At 35.3% G+C, this 12,781-nt stretch overlaps 1 protein-coding gene across 1 annotated transcript in view; it reads left to right on the plus strand.

The window, feature by feature from the left end:
- APAF1 (apoptotic peptidase activating factor 1) overlaps positions 1-11,265 on the plus strand; it is a 26,685-nt gene extending 15,420 nt beyond the window's left edge. The window contains exons 17-27 of the mRNA XM_031600401.2: positions 535-696; positions 970-1,098; positions 1,867-1,992; positions 2,709-2,828; positions 3,696-3,821; positions 4,669-4,794; positions 7,075-7,194; positions 7,522-7,647; positions 8,413-8,538; positions 8,987-9,133; positions 9,641-11,265. Coding sequence (XP_031456261.2) covers positions 535-696; positions 970-1,098; positions 1,867-1,992; positions 2,709-2,828; positions 3,696-3,821; positions 4,669-4,794; positions 7,075-7,194; positions 7,522-7,647; positions 8,413-8,538; positions 8,987-9,133; positions 9,641-9,784 — 1,452 coding nt within the window. The 3' untranslated portion in view covers positions 9,785-11,265. The remainder of the gene's footprint in view (positions 1-534; positions 697-969; positions 1,099-1,866; positions 1,993-2,708; positions 2,829-3,695; positions 3,822-4,668; positions 4,795-7,074; positions 7,195-7,521; positions 7,648-8,412; positions 8,539-8,986; positions 9,134-9,640) is intronic.
- Positions 11,266-12,781: the final 1,516 nt, after the last annotated feature.

Below are 12,781 nucleotides of genomic sequence, written 5' to 3' on the forward strand. Positions count from 1 at the left end.
CTAGAATAGCTAAAAGGTCTGTCATCTGAAATGGAATCAGCAATAGCCATAAGCAATAAAAGTGATTTATGTACTGAGGTAGTTTAGTTATGTTTTTGCTTAGAACACAAGCATTGTTTATTATTGCCTTTGGCTGCAACAGAACTATGCTATTTCTTAAAACACTGATACAATTCTATGGAGCTGCTATGTCAGGAAAGAGAGGTTGTAGTATCTGTTGTCATTCAGAAGAAAAATTGTGGTAGAGGAAACAGAAATATTCAGTAGCTCTCTGACAGGTGCCTCAATGAAACAGGGGTACAAACTACATGTGTTCAATGTACCAGATTTCTTGTTATGAGTGGACTTTATTTAATAGAGTTGCAGAACAGATTATTTTTGTCTTTATTCTGTTGTTAAGTAGAAGTCAAGACACCATCTGGGCTTGCTTGTTGTTTTCCTCACTTCCTTTCCTGAAAGAGATTGGGAAGTGGTTCTCCCCTGTTGTATTCTGTAAAGAGAGGTTTCATGTATTTCCTTTATTTTTTCTTGAAGCTTTGGGATGTGCATTCAGCAAATGAACTGAAAACTATTGAGATAAAAGAATTCTTCAGGAATGCAGATGAGCAGCAAGATGATGTGGAGGTTTTAGTAAAATGTTGCTCTTGGTCCAGAAGTAGTGATGCAATTTTGGTGGTAGCCAAAAATAAGCTTTTGGTGAGTATCTCATGTTAATAATTCTCTAGAGGCGTAGTATTTTGCTATCTGAGTAGAATTTATGAATGATTATTAAATTATAATCTACCTAGATTTTTCAGACATAAAGTGCCTGTTTTTAAGTGTGTGTTTAGTAAAAAACACGCAGGTGATAAACATGATGAATGAGAGAAATACCTTCTAAATTAAAAGATGTGTATTGTTGAGTATTTAAACTATGTCTGTGGTAAAGTCATTCCAGCTGTGTGCTAAATATTGTAATTGCCTTCACAGCTTTTTGATGTTACAACATGTAATCTGTTAACACAAGTCATCATAAGTCATCACAGTACAATCCAATATTGTGACTTCTGTGCTGGGGATGAGTTAGTAGCAGTTGCTTTGTCTCATTGTTCTGTTGAGGTAAGTGATTTCTTTATTGCTACAATATACCAGGAAAGAGTAATTAAAAATGTTACATTTGTCATGGTTTTGTGTAGGGAGAGATAAAACAAAGTGGCAATTTTAACAGCTTTTCAATATGCTTTGTTCTTTATAATTTTTGTTTACCTCTAAGATGTAAAATAGGAATTGGGAAATAGTGTTTTGAGATTAGACATCCTTCTTAGAAAGCAGAACTCAGCTTTAAATAAAATCACTAGGCCACTGTACTTATTTGAAGTTATCATGTGATGATGTGATTATTGTCAGTCTTTGGAGTATACACCTTCCCATCACTTAGCTCAAAACAGGCAAACAAAATACCTTCTCCTGTATGCTGCTGCAGGATGTGGCAGTTTGTGAAAAAGGAATACAAGAGCTGAAATAACTTTGGGACTATCATGGCTAACTAAGCATGTACAAGTATTTGGGTTTTCTGTTTTTTTCTTTGTTTTCTTTTTTTTTTTTTGCAACCTACTTGGTCAGCTCAGTTTGTATTTTCATAATGAGTGAGTTGGTTTTTTTGTAATTGCTCTCACATCTTTTAAACTTACCGTTATCAAAGAGGCTTCTGTTTCCATGTCACTGACCATCAAATTGTCATCAACAGGCACAGTTCTTTTTACTGTGATAGTTTGAGAGTGAGAAGTGAGAAAATGCTAGTAGAGATAGTAATTAAATATACTTCTTTTCAGTTTTGCTTGAAATACAATCTAAATTCATTTGAGTTCTTTCATATTTCTGCTGCAGTTATGGAATATTAAATCCTTGTCAAAAGTAGCAGATTGCAGAGGACATATGAGCTGGGTTCACTGTGTGACATTTTCCTCAGATGGATCTTTATTTCTGACATCTTCTGAGGACCAGACAATAAGGGTAAGATTACTCTTTTTTTTTTTTTTTTTTTAAAGCTGATACTGTGTGCATATAAAGCTAAATTCTTTGTTAAAATTGTCCTTATAAAATTATATATTTATATATAATATAAAGTATTTAGCAGTATGGTTATAGTAAGTATTTAGCTTTGTATTATATAAACATATAAAGTTATTTCTGTATACAGTAGAATGAGCTGCCTATTTTCTTTATTTACTGTATAGATAAATAATTTTTAGGTCCAGTGGCAATTCAAGAGTAATGGTAATTTTTAGATTTTATCTAAATTAAAAACTGGGAACTGTTTTGATGGTTCTTTTGTAAGCTAGCAGTATTGATATGCCTTTCACTGTTAGATATTTGGATATCTAGGATATTTAGGACAGACTCTTATAGTAGTAATGCCTCATTAAAAACTGTGAAAATAGACCTACAATGTAGAAGTAACAGTTCCTTCTCTCCAAGCTAACACTTACATTCTTGAAATTTTGAAAGCAATCGAAGTATAGAAATCTATACTTGGCTTTTACTGTAATAGAATTTGTGCTGTAGCAATTGCACAACTTTCTTTGCCTAATAAATAAAAATTGCAGGATAATTTTCACTGTTTTAAAGTCAGTGTTACTTGCAGATTTTATAAGACTTTGGTTTAAAGGTAGTCAGCAAGTTTTTTATCTTGTCCTTTAAAACTAATGGAACACTCTGTTCTTCAACAGATTTGGGAAACAAACAAGGTGTGCAAGTCTTCTGATGCTGTGCTAAAAAGTGAACTGGATGTTGTATTTCACAATGGTGAAGTCATGATTTTAGCAATTTACAATCAGAAGCATATTCAAGTAAGCTGTATTTCTCAATGTATTAGTATATTTGAATTTATCTGTAAATCTCAGTAGGAAACAAAGCACTGCCTGTCCATGACTTTCAACAGTTGAATCCGTAGCAGATGATTCTTAATATATTGTAAAATTTTAAGTCTAGGAACTTTGCCTAGTAACAGAATAGATTTTTCACCTTTGCTCATGAAGAAAAATTGACTGAAAAGTCAAATTGTAGTTGAGCACATGTCCTGTAATTCAGAAGTATATCTGCTATCACATCTCTGAAGGTAGTTTCTCTTATGACTGTGATGTTTTACCCTTAGTGATCTGTAGTCTCCCAGCAATGCATTCCTAGTCACCTTTTGATGTGCTATACAATCATTTTAAATGCATCACATGGTAGATATTTTTAACTTACAGATTTTTTGTAAATCATTGTATTCTAAAGATCTCATCAGAATTGGTGTAAGGACAACACTGGGTTGAGATTGGTGCACTGTACATGCTGTTAAGCATTAAGTCATGCTTACACTCCATTTGGCACGAGTATCTGACTAGCAAGTAGGTTTGAGCTCAGAACTCACTATATGGCTTTTGAAATTCAGGAATAATATGTTGTCTTACTGTTTTCTGTGATTATGCAAACTTTTAAAAGCCTTCTGAGACTGAGAAGTGTTTCTGTCTGCAAACTTGTCCCATTCAGACCATGTTCTACAGTGATAGTTACGCAGACCTTCAAAGCAATTGATTTGTGAAAGTATCTGGTCTAGATAAACAAAAGTTTAGAAACAGGCAAACTCTTCTCTTACCATTCTTAGGTCTTTATTGTATTTTATTTCAGTTTAAATTTTAAAATATTTTATTAATTTATTTCCTATCTTGCAGCTCATTAATGGAAATACAGATAGCATTATCATACAGACAGAACCTCAGGAATCCCTTATTTGCTGCTGTTGCTTAAGTGAAGATCTTAAATTTGCAGCATTTGGGCAGGAGAATGGAGCAATAAAGGTATTAAACTCTTAACTTGATCTTGAAAATAATAAGAAAACAACTTTCTTTTTAAAGAAGTGTCATTTTAATGACTCTCTACAATAATATTCTTTAGTATAGTACTTAAAAATTTTTGTTTTAGTGACACTGAAATGATGGTAGTTTAAAGGTAATACTAACAATGCAGCACTGCATTTCATTTACCACGGACTGATTTTTTTTGTTGTCACCAAATCACAGAATTGTAGGGTCTGGACCTCTAGAGATCATTGAGTCCAACCCTCCTGCAATGCAGGCTCCCTAGAGCAGGTTGTACAGGTTGGTGTCCAGGTGGGTGTTAAATGTCTTCAGAGAAGGAGACTCCACAACCTCCCTGGGCAGCATGTTCCAGCGCTCTGTCACCATTACTGTGAAGAACTTCTTAGGCACCTTGGTGCAGAACTCCCTGTGCTTCAGTTTGTGGCCATTTCCCCTTGTCTTATTGCCATGCACCGCTGAAAAGAATCTGGCCTCGTCCCTTTTCCTCCCACACCTCAGATATTTATAGACATTGATCAGATCCCCTCTGAGTCTTCTTTTCTCAAGGCTGAACAGACCCAGGTCACCCAACCTTTCCTCACAGGGGAGATCCTCCAAGCCCTTTATCATCTCATGGCTCTCTGCTGCTCTCCTTCCAGGAGATCCCTGTTTTTTTTTTTTTTTTTTTACCAGGGAGCCCAGAACTGGACACAATACTCAGTCCATTGGCTGCAAATGATGTATTTACAGTCTCTTCATATTTAAAGAGAATTTGTGTTGAGAATTTCCATTTCCTTTCCATAAAATATGTAAAATAAATACTGTTATTGCATTTTTCATTGTAAAGGTACTGCAGTTGTTGGATGGGAAAGTTCTGACGTCCCGGGAGGCCTACAGGACATCTGTGCAGCATTGTCGATTTACCACTGATTGTCAGACTCTGATTTCGAGTGCTCATGATGCAGTCATACAGGTTTGGAAGATATTTTAAAAGATTATATTGTACCTTTTTGTAAAAATAAGTTAAAAACATCATTCCTATTATACCTAACATAAACTCAGTCAATGACCACTGTATATCATGCATGTGGAACCATCTGTGTTCCATGCATTTTGAATTGATTTTATATTGCCTTAGGGTAAGTTGGCACCCTTGATTCTGTTGTTGCTTTGATTTATGCTTTCCTACTTATCTAATTTGCAAGTGTTGCAATGTCAAGTAATTTGTTGCAAAGAAACTGTAAATAAAAAGTTACTGTTTTCTTCTCTGGATGACCTCAAATAGGATGAAGCAAGTTAGAGCACCAGATAGAGGCAGATAGGGGCTGTAGAGACTGTAGCCTTTATTTATATCCCACAGGATAGTAAATATTAGGCAGTTCTAATGCTGTGCATGATAGAACCAACTGCTTTCAGGTGGATGAAAAGAAATACTAATTTTCTTAGAACATAACAGTCCTGATCATGTAAGTTTGGGATGCAATTCAGCACTGGCCTTGGACTTGTCTGTATTATGTAAGGGAAAGACTTTGAGTGGGCTGCTGTGTCTACCAAATCCAGTACAATACTCAACACAGATACTTGCAAGAAGTTGAATGCTTGTATTAACATGGTTTCAAATTAATAAGCTCTCCTTCTAGGCAAGATTGATTAGCTATAGAGAAGCATTATGGTGTGTAGCATTTTAGCTCCTCAGGGAATGCACTTTGAAGTGAACGTCCTGGTCTTTTTTACGTTAGTATAGTACTTCAGGTTTCACTGCACAGCATGTGCTGCATGTAGACAGGATTCCTAAACTAGAATTCATGCTTTAAAGTCATTCAGTCAATATGACCAAACTTGAGCTGATTTGAAGTAAAACCTCTAAAACTCACGTGGATGCTGGTCCTCAGCCCTGCTTTGTTCAGCAAATCTATTCCAGTTTCAGTCTTCTACCTCCTTGCTAATGTACACATAGCCTGTGCTGCATTCTGTTACGGTATTTGTTTTGCTTAAACTCTGTGCAAACTGCTGGATCTGAAGCTAGCCTGAGCATCTTCACTATGGTCAGTGGAGTAGTAGTCAGCTCTCCAGTTCGTCTTCCTTTTGTTCCTAGGTCCTCTGCTCCCCCTAGTGGGCGGTCACGGTTGTCATCTGAATGCCTTGTTACTGTTCCTTCTTTGATGTAGGAAACCTATTTGAAAACCAATTAAATCACTGTCATTTAAATTATATTTAAGTTTAATAGATTCTGTAAGATAAAATGTCATTTATTGAATTTTAAGTGAAGAGTTCAATTAAAATAGTGTCATTTTGCTATGAAAACACCAACTGACATGGCACTTCATTGAAATATGCTTTAAAATATAAATTAAACTATAAATATATATATCTACTTACATATAAATATAAAAATTTTAAACGTGAGTTATGAGAAATTTAATAGAATTATAGAATATCCTGAGTTGGATGGAACCACAAGAATCATTGAGTCCAGCTCTGGGCTACACACAAGACCAAATTCAAACCTCCTGTCAGAGCATTTTCCATTGCTCCTTGAACAGTTTGGGGCTGTGCCCACTGCCCTGGGGAGCCTGTGCCAGTGTCCAACCACCCTCTGATAAAGAACCCTTTCCTAATTCCCAACCTGACCCTTCCCTGACACAGCTCCATGCTTGTTCCCTTGGGCCCTGCTGCTGTGACCAGAAAGCAAAGACAAGTGCTTTCCCTCTGCTCCCCTTGTGAGGAACTGTAGGCTCCTTTTCTCTAGGTTGAACAAACCAAATGACTTCAGTTGTTCCTCATATATCTTATCCTGTAGACCCTTCATCATCTGTGTTGCCCTCCTTTGGATTCTTTCTGTTAGTTCTTTATGCTAACCTTCACACAGTGCTTAAGGTGAGGCTGCACCAGTGCAAAGCAGTGTGTAATAATTGCTTCCCTTGACTGGCTACTGGTGCTAATGCACTCCAGGGTATTACTGACTTTTTTGGCTGCCAAGTGTTTTAGCACCGAATTCACTTAGAAAAAAATCAGATTCTGTGTATATTACAGGGAAACAGTTTGCTTTCACATTTTGCAGTGGTTAATGCTTTAAAGTAAACTATCTCTGAGGTTGAACTATTACATCTTCTAATAAGTTGCCACCTCCATCAGAACTTTTTATCATTCCTACAGGTTTAAAATTAAGCAGTTAATTAATTCTTTTTAAGTCACGTTTCTCATACATGTATGTGTGTGTGTGTATATATATGTATTCCATCTTTATAATTAGGTATGGAATTGGCAGTTGAACGAGTGTGTGTTTCTAAGAGGGCATAAGGAAGCAATCAAAGACTTTGCATTTCTGGAAAATTCAAAACTTCTTTCCTGGTCATTTGATGGAACAGTTAAGGTAAATAAAAGGCTGTGTATCATATAAAATACATCTTACTTTCTTTAATAAGAAAAGCTATTTGGTGAGCTCTGTCTGTTGTATGGACGCTTGCCTGGTTGAACTGATCTGGAAGTATATGCTGTTTTAAGACAAAAATTAACATTTTATATTTGTAGTAATATCTATTTATTTATTATTATTTATGTTGTATTTTGGCAAAATGTTTGCCATATTAGTACCACACAGATGAATTTTATTTCCTTTATTGATTTGTCAGATGCAGGTTTTAAAACTTTTTTTTTAAACAGTATTATACTGGAAAAACAGGCTAATTCTGTTCCATAGGTTTGGAATATCACCACTGGAATAACAGAAAAAGATTTTGCTTGCCATAGAGGTGCTGTTCTTTCTTGTGCTGTCTCACCTGATGGTAGTAGGTTTTCATCTACTTCTGCTGACAAAACTGCAAAGGTTGGTTACTTTATGTACAAAAATAATTGTGATAACTTGTTTGGTCTGATATTTTTGCTGTATTTTTCATTATGAGATAACTAGTGATTATTTAACTAATCCTTTTTTGTTTCTAGTATTAAAATTCCTATATCTGTGAACATGCTTTACATACATTCAGAATTGATCTGGGTATAACTTCAGGCTGTCCTGGTGACCTCTATATGAATAAAACACACATTTAATGCACGAGTCTGTGAAGAATGTTTTGTTTAGTTCTCTCTATTGATTTATTATAGCTTAATGTTCTAATTGGGAAACCAAAGTTAAGAAAAAATTCTGAAACTTTGCATGAAAGTATTATCCATGTTGTTGGTAATATTTTTGTTTAGAAGCAAGGCTCTAAAAGGCTCTAAACTGCTAAACATTCTGGGCCTGCACCATTAGCTTTTTTAAAATATAGTCCTAAATTGAACCATGAATTCTAGGGACAATTTTGTGAAGTTCTTTATACATGAATGAGTTGCTTTAAAGAGTGTATTCCAAGGAAAAAACACACCTGATTCCATAAGTTGTAACAAATGCATTCTTGTGTGATTCAGAAAGTGAAAGCAGAGTACATACAGTGTAGTCCATACACGAGGAAAGAAGCCTTTAAGCATATATATATATAAAGAAGTGATTTGTGGTTTTCAATGCTAATGTTTTTTTTTTTTTTTAAGAAAGAAAGGGTAAAGTTATAATTGCTTTTGAGCTTGTTTTCACTTTCCTGTGTTTTTCATATAGATATGGAGCTTTGAAAGTTCATCTGTTCTTCATGAGTTGAAAGGTCATGAAGCCTGTGTGCGGTGCTCTGCTTTCTCTCCTAGTAACAAATTACTGGCCACTGGAGATGACAAAGGAGATATAAGGGTACTGCTTTAACCTTGTTGTTTATTTTATAATTCAGTTGATAGTCAGTTCTCATACTGAGGAGTTCTCATAGCTTCTGTTCTGCATGTCTATTTAATTAGCATTGTAGAGAATATCAGTTGAAGATTGCCAAGATACCTTGCCACATTAATACATGGTGACAGTAATTTGTAACCATACTGATAGATTTATTTTCCTGGGTTCCATAGGTTTATGAATGCTTTGGAACTATGATTCACAGAATTTGCTGATCATTCTACTGCAAATTCCACAAGTGATTAAATCCTTTCTATATACTACAGTCATAGGAGGGGAGTGCTTTTTTGGGGTTATTCTGTCACTTCCAATTGAATGATTATTTTAAAAGGCTTTTTTTCCTCTAATATGGAAAAATATATTTCAGCTTTTCTTACGTTTACTTACACACATAATGTTTTCTTTCTCTCAGATTTGGGACATTTTAACAGGTGAATTACTTCACTTCTGCTCCTCAGTTACTGTGGATGAAGGAGAACCAACACATGGTGGTTGGGTAACAGACCTCTCATTTTCTCCTGACAGTAAAATGCTTGTGTCATCTGGAGGCTATCTTAAGGTAAGCCTTAAAATAATTTAAAAAATCTAACATACCTAATGAAAACCCAAAATGCTGATAATTCTAGGAAAACCCAAACCACTTAAAATAAACAAGGCTGATATTTTTTACTTAAGACTGCTTCGTCATTGTGTTTGTCTGGCACTTCAAATTTCTTCTCCAATTTGAAAACTCTTTGAAAATATATCTAAGATGGAGTTTGTTTTTGAACTCCATATATGGTCTTGTTCAAGATAGAGTTGGGAACTTCAGATCTTTATTAACAAAGCACTTCATTGATATCTTTAATATTAAAGATTCCAGTCATTTCTGTTTGCCTTAATATCCACTCAATTTCAGCTGCAGCTGCATTCATAATGAACATGAAAATGCTCTATGTCCTACTGCATTTATTTGCTTATTTAAGACAACAAAGTTCTGAATTTCTATTTATGAAAAAATTGAAAGTGAATATTCTGCCTTGAAAGACATACTTGCTCACTTAAACTATGTGGTTATATTTTATAGTGGTGGGATGTGACTACTGGAGAATCCTTGCAAACCTTCTACACGAATGGAACAAACCTCAAGTCAATACACGTGTCCCCTAATTTTGAAGTGTACGTGACTGTTGATAATCTTGGTATTCTTTATGTATTACAGAAGTTGTGATTAATGGGCTGAACACTGCAGAGATCATTGAGCTCATTTTTTGAGCTGGAAACAAGACTGTGCTAAATTTTTATCTCTCCTTAAACTGTGAATTATATTTCAGTATTGTATTCACAATGTTTTCATAAATATTTATGTGTATTTCTGCACGTTTTTGCGAATTAACTTGCATTTGATAAGCATTATTATAATATGTAACTCCTGATTTGCATCTTGAGTATATTGCTTCTGATTTCATAATGAAATTTTATTAAGATTTGCAAATTAGGAGAAATTAATAATTAACAGCAGTGAAAAAATAATAGGAATATAACAGATCAGTGATGTATTTTGTGCAAGGGGTGATGGCTAAACGCGCTCTTGTTATGAACTAAACTGTGAGATACAATTTTTTTTTTTTTTTTTTTACTATGATGAAAGGTTTTTCATTTAGTACAGAATGGAAAGAATCAGGGACATCCTCCATTTGAAAAAAGAAGCTAGCTATACTGCTGCTTGAAGTTCAAAACAAATCAAGTGGCCGTTCAGTTTACAGCAACATTGCTTCCCTCTTGCCCCAAGAATCTTCACACTTCTAACCTTGTGGAGATAAAAATGATAAGGAGAGAAATGATGCATGTGAGCTATTCTTATTAAGGGGAACATCTTGAGTCTTGTTTTCTCAAGGCAAAATCTGAAGAGATATTGGAATTGAAGTGGAAGAGGTTGTGCCATGTGTCCATTCAAATGATGGATACAGCTAACCAGTTAAACTGACAGTGGAAATGCTTTAAAAGGTTTATACTGAAAAATATTAGAGGGTGCAAATTGGTGTTTTTTAGTTTCAAAATTAGCATTCAGTTTATACTATGAAGACATTTTATTGTTAGCTTTGTTAACATTGGGTTCTTCATACAGGGATCTTTTTCCTGGTAATGTGATTTTTATTACCGTTTGTTTTTTATAATCTATTTATAGATTCTGTAGAGGGTGGAATCTTTGATGTTTTGTACTAGTTGTACTTGGCATATCTTTTGTGAACAACTGGTTAACAATTTTTCTTAGATGCCAGTAAGCCTTGTTCTAGTAAACTGCCTTTTAACTATGAAGAGTGACTGCACAAACATTAGTGCCATGATTTTCATTTTTTTGTAGTTGGCAGTAGAGCACATCATCTAAATACTTGATTGTAAAAGGTACGTTAACAAGGGTGTATCACCTGATACAGAATAATGAAATTTTCAGTTTTAGTAGCTTTTTTGTGTGCATTTCAGAAGATTTAATACACATTCTTAATATTTTCCTGTTTTTGACAATCAATGGGTTTTTTTTCCTCTTTTTTAACTTGAAATTCCACTGTTTCTAAGGTGCTATTGAATACGGGTCAGTATAATTAGAGTACTGCTGGCAGAAATACAAAGAGAAAAAATTTGATAGAAAAAAATAATAATGTTTTGTATTGTAAGTATGTACAACATTCAATAAAGATGATCCAGGCAATATGAAAGAATTTTAATTCTTGAATGTTTGTTTTTGTTTTGTTTTGTTTTTTACAGAGGAGGAGGGAGGGAGGGGAAATGCTGTCTATTTTATTGTCTTTATATTCTTTTTCTGTGTTTTTACTGACAATATGAATGTAATGCTGCTTTTCATATCACATCAAAATTACTTTTGCAGGTAAGCAACAGTGTTAAATACAACATGTAGGAAAAAATGAACAAAGGCAAACTAATGTCTTGGAACATGTCATGTGAGGTTCAGGGTAGAGATGCATCTACTCTAGCTAGCTTGTACAGACCTCACCAGTACCCACCCTAAACAGCTGAAGATTCAAGTAGTGGGATGCTCCCCTCAACAGCACTGTCCCTTCATTGCATAGGCTGTGCTGTCCGTACTGCACAGGACCATATTAATCAGAATTTGTAAGACCTAAAAAATACAGGATCGCTGTTTCACAAGATAAACAAGGGCAGAAAGCTGTCTTTTGTGACAATGTTAATGAATCTCTGCTGACAGGAGAATCTGTTCATGGCTTAACAAAGAAAATGTGGAAAGTGGAGTTCATAGAGACTTTCAATTTGGAAGCAAATAGCCAACAAATTGTACAGAGTCTTAGAAGCATTTAGTCTAAATAATGCATTCTTGAATTATTCTGGAAGGATGACAGCGCAGTAGCATTGTGCTTGTTGCTGCAACTCAGGAAGCTGTGCTTCATAGAAGGCTGTGTTAAGAGAGTCAGGATATCTGTATTCATGTGCAAATGGATAGAGTTGACTTTTAAGACTTCATGGCTGCAGTGGAAAGAGAGACGTAGAGATGAGAAAGTCTGAAGAACCAAGGAATAGATATGATTTGCTGGAAGAAGATTAAAAAAAATAAATAAAAAACTTTTAAGATAAGGGTCAGCCAAGACAACAGTGTCTTTAATTTAAAATATTTAATTTAAAATATTTCAGCAGGAAGTAGAATCCTGCTGCCAGTACTGGAACACCCTCTGCTCTTAAATTATTCTGCCTCTCCAAGAAAATGATGTAGTTAGACTCCCTATTACAATTGCAAAGTTTCTACATGGAGACCAATTCTATCTAGCTACAGAAGTGTGTCCTCATCTTTGTTCTCCTGAGGTGTTTTACAGGAGCTTTTGTAGGCTTTAACAGACAGCCAAGCTGAGTAAGCAGTCTGACACTTTGAATTAGTCATAGCACCTGGCCTGGTTTCAGCCAAAGCAGTGTTAGTAGTGCACCAAAGTTTGGTTGTTGCTGAGTGATGGGAGCACATTCAGGGCTGGGCTGGGCCACACAGTGGGGCAGAGCTGCTGCCATGGTGGCGTAGGGCAGGGGCGGCCAGGACAGTGCCTGAATGAGGAGTGGGTTATTCTGTACCTCTGACACCACATGGAAAGCCGTAAAGCTGGTGGGCAGTTGACTGATCTTCACCACAACAGTCATTTTGGCAACCAAAGTGGAATTCAAAGCATTAAAATAATGACAGATCTGACCAGAGCACGTTAAAAACAGA

This window comes from Phasianus colchicus, chromosome 1, assembly GCF_987193195.1.
Source record: "Phasianus colchicus chromosome 1, bPhaCol1.hap1.1, whole genome shotgun sequence".
Taxonomy (NCBI): domain Eukaryota; kingdom Metazoa; phylum Chordata; class Aves; order Galliformes; family Phasianidae; genus Phasianus; species Phasianus colchicus.